This window comes from Coccidioides immitis (genome assembly GCF_000149335.2).
Source record: "Coccidioides immitis RS genomic scaffold supercont3.1, whole genome shotgun sequence".
In the NCBI taxonomy this organism is placed as follows: domain Eukaryota; kingdom Fungi; phylum Ascomycota; class Eurotiomycetes; order Onygenales; family Onygenaceae; genus Coccidioides; species Coccidioides immitis.
The window spans coordinates 8467038-8482323 of record NW_004504310.1 but is presented as its reverse complement, the minus strand read 5'-3'; the positions used below and the strand labels follow the sequence as shown (position 1 = coordinate 8482323).

The window sequence follows — 15286 nt, the reverse complement described above, 5'->3', positions numbered from 1 at the left end:
AAACTATCAAATTAGAGAGCTTTTGCAGAAAATCTTTCAAAAACCAGCTGAGAATATCCTTAAATTTAGTAGTAAAGACTCATATTCAAGATGCTAAAGTTAATATTATAAAAATAATATATATTTTGAGCAGAAAAGTAAGAAACACAACTGATTTTTTTAGATATAGTAGCAGTGCAGCACCAGAAAGCTAGTATATCTTTTATCAGATAGAAATGATAGCAAATCTGTCAAGACACTATAAATCTAGCTTGACTTTTTTCTTAAATATAGAAAAGATAATAAAAATTACTTTAATTTATAATATAGTTAATATAGCTTGTTTCTAATTCAAAATAGTTACTATAAGTATTTAAAACTTTTGTTTCACTAATTCATTCTGATTTTTCAGCTATCAAATAGTATTAAATATACTACTTACTAAAGCTTAGTCAGAATTTGCAAACATTAATTTAGCTCAGCTATACTAATAGTATTAAGTTAATAAAGCTGATTTAGTATTAGCACAAAGTTTAAGAAGCAAAAATCAGATAGGAAGAGATAGAGAGATAAGATAAGAATAAATAAGATAAGATAAAAGCTCTAGCTTACTTAACATATCTTAATAAAATATATGTAAGCAAGAATCTTAGCAAGAAAACTTAAAATAAGAAAATGTTTGATAAAAGAATTTTCAGATAAAAATAATATAATAATATAATAACTGAAAGAAATATAATAAAGAAAATTAGAAAATTTATTTAAAAAGTATTATTAAGTTTATCTCTCAAAATAAAAATCTTGTAATTACTAAGTAATAGTATAAAAAGTGTTTCTGACAGATGTAAAGCTAGTATTATTTGTTTCTATTTATATCTTAATAACTAGTAAAGCAAATTACTTAAAAATTCAAAAGTCTCTTTAATAAAATAATAGCTTTCAAATAAGTGTTATTTTATTCAATTTGAATAAAAATCAATTAAATTATAAAATAAGCAGATGAACTTAATTAAGTTTACAGATAACTATAGTTTAAATACTAATAACAATTGTTAATTATATGCTATTACTATTAACTGACATATAGTTTTCTTGAGTTATCTGACTATATCTAAATTATTAATATAATAATATCTTATTTAATTTGTAATTAAAAAAATATCTGCTTAAAGTCTTTAAATTTTTTAGAAAATTATTATTCAAGTAGATAGTTATTCTTTTTCTTAGATATCTGAATCTTTTCATTAATCATTTAGTTAATCTAATACAGAAAAATAAGAAATATTTAAATATTTTTCTTTTTGATAAATTAATAAAATTCAACAGCTTTTATTATTATAATAAAATTCTTTTCATTTACTTACATCTGAGCTTGTAGTATTTGTGAAATGATGTAAGATATTTTTTTATTAATTAATTAGTTTGGTTATTTCAACTTTAATTAATATTTTTTATCAATTTTGACTTATTTTAGAATATAACTTGAAACAGTTTACAGTAATATTTTTCACAAGTGAAAATTAATAATAAAGATTTACAGAGAAACTTGATGACCAAAATTTACAGTGAAAAGTAACAATCAAAATTAATAATCAAAATTAATGATCAAAATTAACAGCAAAAATTAATGGTGAAAATTAATGGCAAAAATTGACAAAAATTGATGATTAAAATTGATGACCAAAATTGATAACAAAAATTAATGGTGAAAATTGATGACAAAAATTAATGGTCAAAATTGACAGTAAAAATTGACAAAAATTGATGGTCAAAATTGACAGTAAAAATTGACAGCCAAAATTGACAGTCAAAATTGATGACACCAAAATTGATGACAGTCAAAATTGATGACACCAAAATTGACAGTAAAAATTGACAATGGTCAAAGTTGACAATGCCAAAATTGACAGCCAAAATTGACAGTCAAAATTGATGACACCAAAATTGACAGTCAAAATTGACAACACTAAAATTGACAGCCAAAATTGACAGTCAAAATTAATGACACCAAAATTGACAGTAAAAATTGACAGTCAAAATTGACAACACTAAAATTGACAGTCAAAATTGACAGTCAAAATTAATGACACCAAAATTGACAGTAAAAATTGACAGTAAAAATTGACAGTCAAAATTGACAGTAAAAATTGACAGTCAAAATTAATGACACCAAAATTGACAGTAAAAATTGACAGTCAAAATTGACAGTAAAAATTGACACCACCAAAATTGACAGCCAAAATTGACAGTAAAAATTGATGGTCAAAATTGACAACACCAAAATTGAGGACCAAAATTGACAATGGTCAAAATTGATGGTAAACATTGATGACACCAAAATTGATGATGCTAAATTTGTCAGTCAAAATTGATGATGGCCAAAATTGATGGTAAAAATTGACAACAGTCAAAATTGATGGCAAAAATTGACAGTGAAAATTGACAGTAAAAATTGACAACAGCTAAAATTAACAGTAAAAATTGACAATGGTAAAAATTGACAGTCAAAATTGATAACAGTAAAATTTGACAGTCAAAAATTAACAACTAAAATTAATGATGAAAATTGACAGAGAAAATTGTCACTAAAATTGATAGTCAAAACTGACTTAAAAAGCCAGTGCTGTCACAACTATACTTTTCCTTTTCCATGATAAGTGACCTGCTGAGACACTTGAGCTAAACACTCAATGGCCTTTTAACTTCATATCCATGCTTTCTCAAACTCAGACTGATTGAGCACTCACACTGTTTGGTCTCTCCCTGCAGCTTTGCACTGATATGCCTTCATAGCAGTTCTGCACTGATTATAATAGAAGGCCTCTATCTGTGCAACTTTCAACTGCTGCTGCATACATCTCTGATACTGTGCATGTTTTTCCTGCTTTCTCATCAGACTTTCTGGGTCAGAATCCTCTTCAAGATCCATTCTGGTCACTCTGGGCCCAAGCAGTGTCAGATTGCTGTTGGGCTGGGGCTGAGAGCAAGACTGTCAAGATTGAGTTACTCTTGAAAGATTCATGCTCTGGACCTGCTGCCTCTCTGCCTCAACAAGAGCCTGGATGTGCAACACAAGCTGGAATGTAAGCCACTTGCAGTTGGTATGCAGCTGGCTTGCAGATTCACCCTCTTTCTGTATGAATGAGCATAGAACATGATGTTCAGCCACAGTATTCTGAAGATGGCAGCTCAGCTCACTGGAACACACACCAGCAGCCAGCAAAAAGACTTCTGGGTTGGAAGACATTGCTGCAGGAACAGGATATTGACCCTGTTCAATGGCAAGCCAGGCATCAAGATTACTGGAGACTGAGAGAAGAGCCACATCCAGAGACAAAGATTAACCACCAGCCTTCCAATCTGCCAGGGGCAGCTCATTAATCATGTCCAGCTCAATAATGGTGAGTTCTGGCTGGTACTGCTGAAGGTAGTTGACCAGTCCTGGATGGGTGCTAGCCCAGCTTCACAGTTTCTCTTCCTTTCTATGTGTCCAGAAGACTGCTGTGCTTGAATAAGACAAGATCCAGTGGCTGCAGATGAAGATCTGCTTCACAATTGTCCACCACTCACAGGCCTGCTGAGTCCCATACACACTGACAATAACATTAAAAGACTGGTGAAAGAGGACCTGGTACTGCTTTGACTTCCAGTATTTATGTGGCCAGTTGCCATTCCCATCACCATTCCAGCCCCAGAGCCATGTAAAGAGCATCTCAATATTCCTGACTTTCATTCTGGAGCCTGTGATGAACTGGATGTCTTTCCAAAAGTGGGAATGTTAAAAGATTTGTGAGATACCAGCACAGGTGAGTGGAATTTCACCATTGCACACATCCTCAAGTCTAGTGGGATGGAGTGGCTGTTGGGTGACACAGTCAGCCAGACTTCTGAAGACATTCTTCCAGAAGGCTCTCAGACAGAAAGTCACCAGCAGCTGCAGCAGCAGTGCAGAGTGGGCAGGGTCTAGATGAACATCCAACATGCAGCTGAATACATCATGAAAGAGCACAAAGTCAGACTTGAACTTAATCAGTTACTGGTACTGCTGGTGGTAGATCATCTGTAGGGTTGGAGTGTTGAAGACTATGTGCACCTAATGTAATGGCTTGAATATCATGATCATTCAGTCAAGCTTGTCAAGAAACCAGGCATAGCCATATAGCTCCAGTATGGATGCCATCTCAAGACTCTTCTGAATCTGCTCTGTGTCAGAACCCTCTGGAGGCAGTTGCACCTGGTGATTGAGCCACAGACCATTGCTGCAGCTGAGGTGGTTGTCCTGATCTCCATACACACACAGAAGATATTAAAGAAACATCATTATTACTCAAGTATGTTTCCAGTGCACCACAGTGCACAGCTGCAGACTGTAGATCATCTCAAATCCAGTGTACAGCTTGTTAATATTCCACCACAGCCACTCCAGAAGCTGATCAGTGCAATAGTTAAGGAAGGGCACTGGATATTAGGGCACAACTGTGGAATGATTGGCTAGATCACTTTTCTGGAGGATTCAGTCCATGGCCTGCAGGACAGCAGCAGTGATCCAGTACTCCTCTCAAGTTTTATAGGACCACTGGCAGCAGTCAGAAATAGCAACATGGCACCATCACTTGATGTAGATGTATGCGTGCAGCAAGGCCAGAGGGAAATGGCTGATAATCTTTCCAATATGCTGCCAGATTTATACCAGCCCAGGATCCAGAGTCAACATGTCCAGATTCTTATTTGCAAATGGAAAATGCTGGCCAGCCACAAAGATCTTCTTGATGGTGTTATAGAACTGGCAGTAGAGCAGACCCCAGTAGCAAAGTGGAGAGCACCAGTGCAGCTCTAGCATCATGGACTCCAGATCATACAGGAATGACAGCAGATAGAACTGCTTGCACCAGAACCCTTCCTGTGGACATTCATGTTCTGAATCAGGAGCCTGGGCATCAGCAACCAGTGCACCATCTGCTGAATGTTCATTCAGGTTACTGGTACTCTCTTCATCTTCATCTTCACTGCTCTTATTGAGCTCTGGCTGATATGTATCTTCATTCTTACTCCTGCATGCTGGCTCTACTGACTGGTGTTGGATATAGCTGGAGTCTGAGGCCTCAGACATCATCCTTTGCTGGACATGGCTACAAAGTTGGCAGGACTGTCAGAGCTGGACAGCTGCTGCTGAATGATCATTGTTGATCTGCATCTCTATTGAATTATCTGGTGAGCTATCAGGCTCAGATAAAGTGAGAGAAGAGATTCTTTGTGCAGCTGGCAAATCTCTCAGTCATTCACAGAAACAATTCAGGCAGCAACATTACCAGATGAACATGCAGAATGCATGCATTGGCTTCTGGTGCAACAGAAAGCTCCAGAGCAAGACCACCTCCTTGCCAATATTATAGAAGCTGGTGGTCAGATAGCACCTGTCCACAGCCTGATTCCACATGCAAAAGAAGGCATCATGCATGCCAGACCAGATGGCATGCTGGATTGAGAGCTTCAGATTCTTAGCAGTCAGAAGAAGCATGAGTTCCTGAAAGTGCTGAAGCTCTGAATCTTGAATGGTTGTCTGCACACACTTTCAGAGATGGTGAAGTCCTGCTGACTGTAGTGAAAAGTGGAACTCCTGCACCCATGACTACTTATAAAAAGTCTGATTGCAGCCTTCTGCCTGAGCTGCAGTGAAACTGAGCTGGACATGTGTGGTACTGGATGGCAGGTGGAGAAGTGTAGATGCAGAGTAAACATAATGGAGAGCCAGAAGGAAGATCTTGTCTGTCCAGAGAGCATACTCCTGCTCTGTAATGATGTGATGCTGGTGCTGGGAGCTGAAAAGCCAGGGGAAGAGAATGTAGATCTCAATCTCAGGAAATCCAACCAGTCATCTAAATGAAAGATAAGGGATTCAGTGGACTGGTCTCTGGAACTGGCAGACTCTTTCAGTCTGCTCATCTCTTCACTGAACTGAAATGAGATCCAGATGAAGAGAACTCTTCAGATTGCTTGTCAGGAACTGGTTGGCTTTTTATTGAAACTCCTCACAGGCCACTGCAAGACTTGAGGCCAGATCACCAGCACTATTAATGTCAATCATGGCATGCAGGAATGCTGGCATCAGAATGATATCACCTTCCAGATCAATGATTGCAGGGTGTGGAGGTACTTTCTCATGGGCTAAAGACTTCACTAATATGCACATCCCACTGTATAGCCTTTAGTACTGATGAACTGGCAGGATGGTGTCCCACTGTATGGGATAGGAAGACATGCTGGCGTGCTCTAAGATATCTGGACATTTCCAGCTTGCCATCTGTAAGAGAGACACTGTCAGTATGAAGAGCAGCTCCAATGCAGCATGAGCCTCAGTAGAGCACTTATGATAGATCTGCAGCTGTGTCACCAGCTTCTGTACAAGTGTGTTGTCTTCTTCTGTTGATTCCACTGTATTTGTGGGCAGGAAGGATCCATGGTCCAATCTTGGCTCTGATGTACTGGGGCTGGACAGGCCTGAAGGCATTAGTAGTGGCACTGAATCTAGAATGTAGTTAGAGATTTAAAATGCTTGATTATCTTATTTTATTACAGACAACTAATTATTCTCACTGCTGCTGGATTCTGCTGGTGATGGAGGACTCTTGTGCTCTATTTTATCAGACTCAGACTCAAGCAATCCTTCTTCAATCATGTCTGGTGGCTCAGAGCTTCTACACTCAACAGACATTACATCAAGAGCTTCCTGTAGGTCCACAAACACATAGGACAAATTCTCAACAGACTGGAAAAGACCAGCCCCACTTTGAGAATTGCAGGTCAAGAAGATATTCTGAAACAATATTGATGTGCTTGCTGATGTGACTGCTTGCTGCTGCTGTTGTCACCTTCAATATGCTTGCACTCATGCCTGAACTACATTTCTCTCAGTTATATACTTGTGTGGCCACCCACAGCCCATGCTGACTGGAGTGGTTTTGACTAATGTGCTTGCTGTGTGGAGAAATTGCAGAGAATGCACTGGAATAACATTGAACCTGAAGTATCTGAGCCAGAGTCTTGAGATGGTGAGATTTTGGCTTGGCTTACTGGATGAAATGAACATTTGTGATAGATCAGAAATGCCACTCTCCTGATCATCCCAAGCCTATAAATTTATTAAAAATGTCAGCCTCTTTCTTCTGTCAACTTTGAGCCTACAAAATAAAGCTCTGTTTTCTTCATTGCTTTATCACAACCACCTCAGATCATCTCTTTAGTAGTCTGAGGCTTCATCCAGGTCCCTTCTCTTCTCTTTCCTGTTCTTCCAGTTGTTGAACAGATTATCATCAATCATGATAGCTCAGAGACATTCCAGCACCTGGCTGCAATCTTTCAGTACAGAGACAGAGCTACACCTCCTCAGTACTTTCACTGTACTTCAAAGAAGAAAAGCAAGAAGAACATCAAATCAGCTCCAGTCCCTGCCATCAGTAATAGCAGGAAGCAGTCAATATCTACTGTTGAACAGTTCCCTGTCAAGCAACATGCCTCTAGGTGGTGAGTGGCAGCCCTGAATCTTATGGTCCTGTGTATACCATTCATTAACAGGTGGTTCTAGATAAAGGTCTTGCCCAAACCACTCCTTCCAATGAGAGTATGTCATTTTCAAGTCCCATGGGTGTTCCTGCATGTACATCATACAACAGCAAGCCCAATCTGAAAAGCCAGAACCAATGGCTATCTAGCTCTCAATCAGTAATACCAGAAGAGGTTTTGGCTTCTAAGAATTTCATTTCATATCAGGCAAGCAACAGGCACTCAGAGGTGATCTGTCCAGAGAATAGAAAAGGAAAAGCATCTAGATTGAGCCAGAGTTCAGCCTTGGAGGACAGCTGCTTTCAGAAACAATCAAGACTCTTGCTCAGCAGCTCTCAAGTATCAACATTAATCCAGACACCAGAGAGAGAGCAAGAGACATGGAAACAGTCCTCCTGCTTGACTGACAACTCTTCTGATGCTGACACCAGCTATTCCAGGAACCATCATCAACAATCAAGCACAATTGGTTCATTGGCAGCATACTTGATATTAACTTCAGATCTGGATGTGGATCTGGATGAATGGAATCACATTAATAACTCAGTACAGAGGGGTTCAAGAGAACACTTGCTTTGTAGACAGCAGAAAGAGATCAGATGTGTGAAGAAGATGGTAGAAAGAAGAGCAAATTACAGAAGCAGGCATTGCAGATGGTCATGCATTTAAACAAGATGGTCTGTCAAAGAGACCACAAGACTGGTGCAGCTGTGGGAGAGGCACAGCAATAACTGGACTTTGATCAAAGAGCTGGACAAGAATATGCCTGAGTTCAGGCTGTAGAACCATACACAGATGGACCTTAAGGATCAGATGCAAAATGTGAAGATTAGTCTTATGAGGTATGCAGTGGCCTTCTGTATGGGGCAGTCTGGTCTTGTAAACTAATATTTGACTACAGGAGAGGCAATCCAGTACCAGATGACTACTGTCAGATTCACCTAGGTGACTGGCACCTGAAATCAATTGCATGAGGGCAGCTAAGACAACAAGAATGAGAATAGCTTCCAGGCACCCTAGCATGGTTGAACAAGTATTATGAACCCAATGAGATGGTTGGGGAAAGGTTTCATATGCAGCACAGCAGAAGAGAAGCAGCCTATTGAGCTGACTTAGAAAAATAGTTGTTCCAAGCTGATCAGATACTTTGCCTGTGAAGCCACTGCTGGACATGCTGCATAAAATTTGGCAATTCTGGCTTGAATTATATGCATCCATTAGCAAATTACAGTAGCAGGAAATATCATGCTGAAAACATCAGAATGAGAGTAAAAGAAGACACTGTAGCAGATTCAAGATAATACAAGAAAAGCTGAAGAGAACAGATTTATAGAAGAGAAGACATGCAAATGATAAAACTCAGACTTCTGTCACCCAATTCAGAGAATCCATCTTGCAGTCAATGTTTGCAGATGAAAACCAGCAGTCAAAATTAACAGTAAAAATTGATGGTCAAAATTGATGATGGTAAAAATTGACAGTAAAAATTGACAATGGTCAAAATTGACAACGCCAAAATTGACAACACCAAAATTGACAGTCAAAATTGACAACACCAAAATTGACACCAGCCAAAATTGGTCATGGCAGTCAAAATTGACAACACCAAAATTGACAGTAAAAATTGACAGTCAAAATTGACAATGTCAAAATTGACAACACCAAAATTGACACCAGCCAAAATTGGTCACAGTGGTCAAAATTGACGACGCCAAAATTGACAGTAAAAATTGACAGTCAAAATTGACAACAGTAAAAATTGACAGTAAAAATTGACAGTAAAAATTGACAGTCAAAATTGATGACAGTAAAAATTGACAGTAAAAATTGACGGTCAAAATTGACAATGGTAAAAATTGACAGTAAAAATTGACAACAGTAAAAATTGACAGTAAAAATTGACGCCAGCCAAAATTGGTCATGGCAGTCAAAATTGACAACACCAAAATTGACAGTAAAAATTGACAGTCAAAATTGACAACAGTAAAAATTGACAGTAAAAATTGACAACAGTAAAAATTGACAGTCAAAATTGACAGCAGCCACAATTGACAACAGTCAAAATCAGCAGCCATGACTGACAACAGTAAAACTTGACAGCCAAACTCAATGGTTAAAACATATCTTGTGCATCCACAACAGGTTCAGCTTATTGAAAACCAGCAGTTAAAATTGACAACAATGAAAATTGATGGTAGAAATTGGTGCTCAACACTTACAGCCAATAGTCTGCAGCCTCATTCTTTGAAGAAACTGTGTTCCAGTTGATATTGGCATTAGCCATTGTTGGTGGCCAATGTTGGCAGTTAGAATTGATCAGGGAGAGCCAGTATCACCATAAGTAACCCAAATCAAACATGTTCAGATATTCTGCTGCACCATGCTTAAAGACTGTGGAGCTTCAGTAGCATCTCAAGCTCCAGGCTGGAAAAAGAGACTCAGCATCAGCATGTCATGATACATTATATACATCTCTGGGTGAGGGGATCCTCCTTCTTGGATGAAAGGCCACAGGCACCATATCAACAGTTGATAGCATCAGAGGATATGCTGGCACAAATTTGGTAGGGTGCTAATATTAGCCAGTTACACTATCACCAGGCTGAAGGCTCATTGGTGCATTCAACCACCAAGTATTCAGCATCAACACAACTATGGTGGGAGATATAATGAATGGCTTTCAGCTGAAATTGCTTTAATTGGATCTAACTACTGATCTATTCAACTCTGCAGAACAAATTATCTAGAACAAACAGTCATGATTGTTTCATATATTTCTAATGATATCCAGGCATCTTGACAGAAGCACTGCATGGTTCTTGGGTGTTTCTTTTTAAATTTCACAGCCACACAGCCATGCCAGGCCTCATACTGTATTCAGATCAATCACATCTTGAACTATGCCAGCCTCTCTCTGCAGCAACATCACCAGTTTATTGAAACTCTTTTACATTACCTGCTGGTCAAGAATGTTGCTTTTGACCTGGACATCTCTGCACATCAGGCAGTAGATGTACATGGTCTTGTTCATCTGCCTATAGCAGTGGATGCATGTCTTGCCCTGGGTCTCATCCCTCTCCAACCAGCTCAGGCTCAGCAGGATAAGTCAGAAGGCACAAATACAGGTATAGTCTACATCTAGAATCTCCAGAATACTAATCAGGACATCTGGACTGGCATCAGTCTCATCTTCAGGCAGTGGCAGGTTCTGATTGAAGACATTGATGCACATGTCTCAGTTCTCAACACTCATACTGTTATAGACTGCTGCAACACAGTAGTCTTGCTTCTGCAGCTACTGTGTGAAAAGTTAGCCAGGAAAGAAAACACAAGAAAAGGGGACACAGTAATCTATCACCTCAAGCATGTGAATTATACAGGGGAATTCTGTCAGAATAACAATCTTCTCTGAGCACCCATAATAGTCTCTCCCCATGCCCTGCAGAATGTGTTGAATCACACAACACTTGGAGCTGGAATTGGTCAGGGTATTGATTGCATGAATGTACAGTGCCTTCTTGTTCTCACCAGCATGCTATCCATTCTTCATCATCTTCTCATTAGTAAGCTTGAGCTCACATTACTTGATCTTCATGAGGTCCAGAAGGGCTGGAAAGATGGCAATGATTCAGTTTATGCATAACTTCTTGAAAAAGGTCTGGCTGGAAAGCTCAGATTTAGATTCTTGACTGTGCTTCTTCTATTCCTGCAGGCTTCTCATGTAGCTGTCTTTTAGTTTTTGAATTTCATGCTGCTCACACTGCTGGAGCTCATCTCTGATCTTGGGCTCTAGGCTGCAGAGAACATCATGATGATGGTTGTGGGGCAGCTCTATAATGGGTTTGTCAAACCAACTTGTCTCAGTAGTGCAGCAGATCATCAGATACTCAAGCATCTGATTAAACTGGTGTACTGCTGACCAGAACTTAATCTGTTCTGTTCTGGACAGCTGCTTCTTGCTGATCAGTAGCTGTACTCTGGCTGAGAGGGTCTTCCATTGATCAGGTTTGGCAAATTGCAGTCTGGCATCATTATCCCATTCATCAGAGGCCAGTATCATCATTCAGAAGAGCATGTCTGTCAGTTCTTTATTGTACAATGTTCTGGAGAGCAGCCAGGTGGCTGGGGTATAGTCTTGCTTCCCTGTGGCTGCATTGATCTCTCAAAACTGTCTGATGGTCTTGCTGTCAAAGCCCTTCTCCTGATGGCATTCATCTCAGATTACAGCTTGCCATCACAATTGCTGGACATCTTGTTTCTGAATGTTACAGAGGAGTATCATCATACAGCTGGAGAGCAAGTCCAGTATGGTCAGGAACATGTGCCAATAATCCTGCTGGAGATTCAGATCATGTTATCTCAGCATCACATGCTGTGCAGTCTGTATGAACACATGGCCCAAGTTGCTAATCTTTGTGAGAGTTAAGTCTTCATGGCCAATGAAGAGATTCAGTTTCAGACAGTTCTCTGAATTACAGGAGATAGAGTTGGCCCACTCTCTCATCCAGAGAAGAAGAAGACTTTTGAGCACTACCACCAGCATTGTATCTTACAGCAGTTGACTCAGACAGTGTGCAGTCACCCCATCCAGAATACAGCCATACAGAATGGGGAACATATCCTGAGAGGGACATCTTAGATAATACTGCTTTGAACTCTTATGTTCTTCTTCTGTATTCATGACTACAGAGAGATGCTTGTTGGTCATTGCAGAATTCTTACAGCACTGTTTGATATGCAGGCAGTTATAGATGATTCAGATACTCAGAACAAAGTATAATATCATCTTCATGATTTTACCAATTTCCATCTCATCAGCAATGAATTCATCTTGCTCTAACTCTTGATTCTTGAGAAGCATTCAGAATGTACAGTAAAGCTGGTGAGATGGAGTGTCTTACAGCATGCCACAGATAAGAATCTTTCTGATTAAGTCTGTACCATTATTTTCATTCTGCAGGAGCATGAAGAAACTGGTGAAATTCTATCATGTTTGACTGTTCATCTGCTCATATTGAAATCTGCCAGGCTTGATGAGTTCCACCAGGTCAACTTGCTTAGTATTACCCTCATCACTGGTTTGTGGCTCAGATTCCAGTTGTGTCATCTTGTTAAGAAACTCATAACCCATGTTCAAGAGTAAAGTGTCATCACTATTAATCATCTCAACATCCAGAAAGTGGTGCTCTTGTTAAATTTTACAGAATAGGGTTGATGGGCCCTCTTTTTGAATTTCACTAGGTAAAGCTGGCAGGTATTCATTTTGAATTTCACTGTTCTTGATTGGTGCTGATGTTGTTCTTGAAACTGGCTGCTCAACCACAATATGCACAGGTGTGGAGTCACATTTACAGTCATCTCTGATCTGGATCAGGCCATCTTGAGAATCCTGGGCTTCAGTAGAGGCAGTGAGAACAGCATCTGGATTTGATGAATCTATTACAGTGTTCAAGTCCATTGAAGTATCTGGATAGTTGGCCATGCTATCAATTCCTTGTTGAATTTCACAGGGTAGGGTTGGTGGACTCTCTTTTTGAATTTTACTGAGTGAAGCTGGTGGGTATTCATTTTGAATTTCACTGTCCTTGATTGGTGCTGATGTTGTTCTTGAAACTGGCTGGATTGAGCCATCTTGAGGATCCTGAGCTTCAGTGGAGGCAGTAGAGATAGCACCTGTGTTTGGTGGATCTATTACAGTGTCCAAGTCCATTAAAGTGTCTGGGTGGCTAGCCATGCTATCAATTCCATTGAAGCCATTCTCACAGTTATAATGCAGCTCATCAACAGTCATGTCCACATGCATGCTGTCCTGGAGGCTGTCTTGATTGTGTCAAGAAAGGGAACAAGAGAAAGACAGTGTGAATGCAGGAGATGATGAGCATATAGTGATTCAGCATCAGCAGGTTACAGGCATATCATGGTGCCCATCATCATTTAAGAACTCTGTCTCTGGGCCTTCAGACATGTTTCCATCATTGTTGGAGCCAGTGACTGACACAATTCATCTTTTTTGAATTTCATGGGTATGGGTGGGCTCCACATTCCAGGCAGTGATCACAAAATTGAGGGTCAGAGATCCATCTGTTCCTTTGCTCAGAATCTCCTCCAGCTGCATCACACACACTGATTGCTACAGTCACTTGTTGATGATGGTGATCTGCTCATCCAGGCTCTTGATGATCTGAGAGTTGCAATGAAATTTACAGTCAGTAGTCAGAATACTCTGCCACTCTGTCCAATTCTCCTCAGAGAGTGTTTCCTGCCTATCTAACATGCAATGTGACAGCAATTTGTTAACCTGGCAGATCAACACACAGCCAGAGATCATGTTTCTGGTGAAGATAATGGCTCAGTAGAGTTCTTTGGTCACTGGTGTCAGAGACTTGGCCAAACCCAGCACATATCACAGAGTGCTTGATGTAGTGGGACAGGTCTCAAGAAACTCAAGTACAGAGAGAAAAGATGTTAGTCTGGAGGCAGCTGTAGCCAATAATGACTGCCAAACAGGTATTGATAAGGAAATCTGAGAGCTCACAGGCTCAGAAGATGAATCTTGCTGGATGCCATATTGCTGTCATCTTGTTTTCTGGTACTGGATCTGCACAATAAGCTACACAAGTACTTTACAGACATTCTCACAGTTAGACTTGCTCTTCCAGGCCTGCAGGATCTTGTTGCCAAAGCTTTCTTGAGAAATGGCACACTTCACTACAGCAATCTGGCTCTTCTTCAGCACTCTCTTAGCTACTGCTTGATGGAGAAGGCCCTGGATCTCCTTGTCATAAAGCTCTTGCATGATCTTTTTCAGATCAAGTAGCTTCTCTGCTGTCAAGCCAAGCATGGCTTTGACATGAGTCTCATTTATTGTTATCACATTGTACTGGAAGGAATATTATGTCAGTATTTCTTGATCTGATGTCATGCAGAAATCAGACAGTGGCACAGCAAATCTTTTTGAATTTCACTATCTTTTCAAAATGAAGCAGAATCTTGACTTTGTGACACATGATTCTTGATGCTGGACAGCTGCTTAATCTCTCATGATAGTTCTTGACAGTGGTTCAGCACTGTCAGATGTTCAGTCAGCCCTGATCTTGGTGTCTTACAATGCTTAAGTAGGTGATGCTGAACTTACAATGCAGCTATTGAATACTGGAAGGGACAACCAAGAGGTTTCAAAGTCAATGCAATTGTGGTTGAGAAGATTATCAGAATCAGAAATATTATGGGTGAGAAGCAAAGCCTGAAGCAAAGTGTTGATGTGAAGTGAATATAAACATTACAGGATCTCTCTGACCCCATAACTACATTGGACTCTCATGGTGAATGCTATTTACTGTGATTGGTGACTTGTTATTGTTTTTGCTCCTCAGTCTGTTCTCAATTCTACACATCAAAAAGTCATCTGAGGCCTGCTCTATAATATCTTGCCAATCACTACTGATCCACCTTCTATCACATTTTTATTGTCTCACTAAGTGCCTGTCTGTCCAGGCAGCACAGCTGAGCAGCATGAGCTGCAGATACTGGATTCATGAAAAATGCCAGCTCAGTAATCACTGCAAGTTCCAGCACAGCCTGTCAACACAAGCATCTGGAGGTGACACCCCAAGTAAAATTAAAAAAAAGAAGATAGTTCACTGCAAGTTCTGGCTGAGGGGAAACTGCATTTGAGAAATGAAATGCTGGTTTGAACATGTTCCAGCAGAAAAGAGACACACCCTGCAGAATAAGTATGGCAAAGATA

At 39.6% G+C, this 15286-nt stretch overlaps 4 protein-coding genes across 4 annotated transcripts; 1 reads left to right on the top strand and 3 right to left on the bottom strand.

Moving 5' to 3' along the window:
- Positions 1 to 2971: 2971 nt before the first annotated feature.
- On the bottom strand, positions 2972 to 3712 carry CIMG_12928 (uncharacterized protein; the record flags this gene model as incomplete). The annotated part of the gene is made up of 2 exons (XM_004445961.1): positions 2972 to 3288; positions 3550 to 3712. The coding sequence occupies 2 exons, from the start codon at positions 3710 to 3712 to the stop codon at positions 2972 to 2974; spliced, it is 480 nt and encodes a 159-aa protein (XP_004446018.1).
- A 951-nt stretch (positions 3713 to 4663) lies between these two features.
- CIMG_12927 (uncharacterized protein) lies at positions 4664 to 5606 on the bottom strand (the record flags this gene model as incomplete). Its single annotated transcript, XM_004445960.1, has 3 exons — positions 4664 to 5108; positions 5289 to 5503; positions 5550 to 5606. 3 exons carry the CDS (start codon positions 5604 to 5606, stop codon positions 4664 to 4666), a joined length of 717 nt encoding a protein of 238 aa, XP_004446017.1.
- Positions 5607 to 11347: 5741 nt separating this feature from the next.
- Positions 11348 to 11965, top strand: CIMG_12926 (uncharacterized protein; the record flags this gene model as incomplete). The annotated part of the gene is made up of 2 exons (XM_004445959.1): positions 11348 to 11379; positions 11545 to 11965. The coding sequence occupies 2 exons, from the start codon at positions 11348 to 11350 to the stop codon at positions 11963 to 11965; spliced, it is 453 nt and encodes a 150-aa protein (XP_004446016.1).
- A 765-nt stretch (positions 11966 to 12730) lies between these two features.
- CIMG_12925 (uncharacterized protein) lies at positions 12731 to 13342 on the bottom strand (the record flags this gene model as incomplete). The annotated part of the gene is made up of 1 exon (XM_004445958.1): positions 12731 to 13342. The coding sequence occupies one exon, from the start codon at positions 13340 to 13342 to the stop codon at positions 12731 to 12733; it is 612 nt and encodes a 203-aa protein (XP_004446015.1).
- Between the last annotated feature and the right edge of the window lie 1944 nt (positions 13343 to 15286).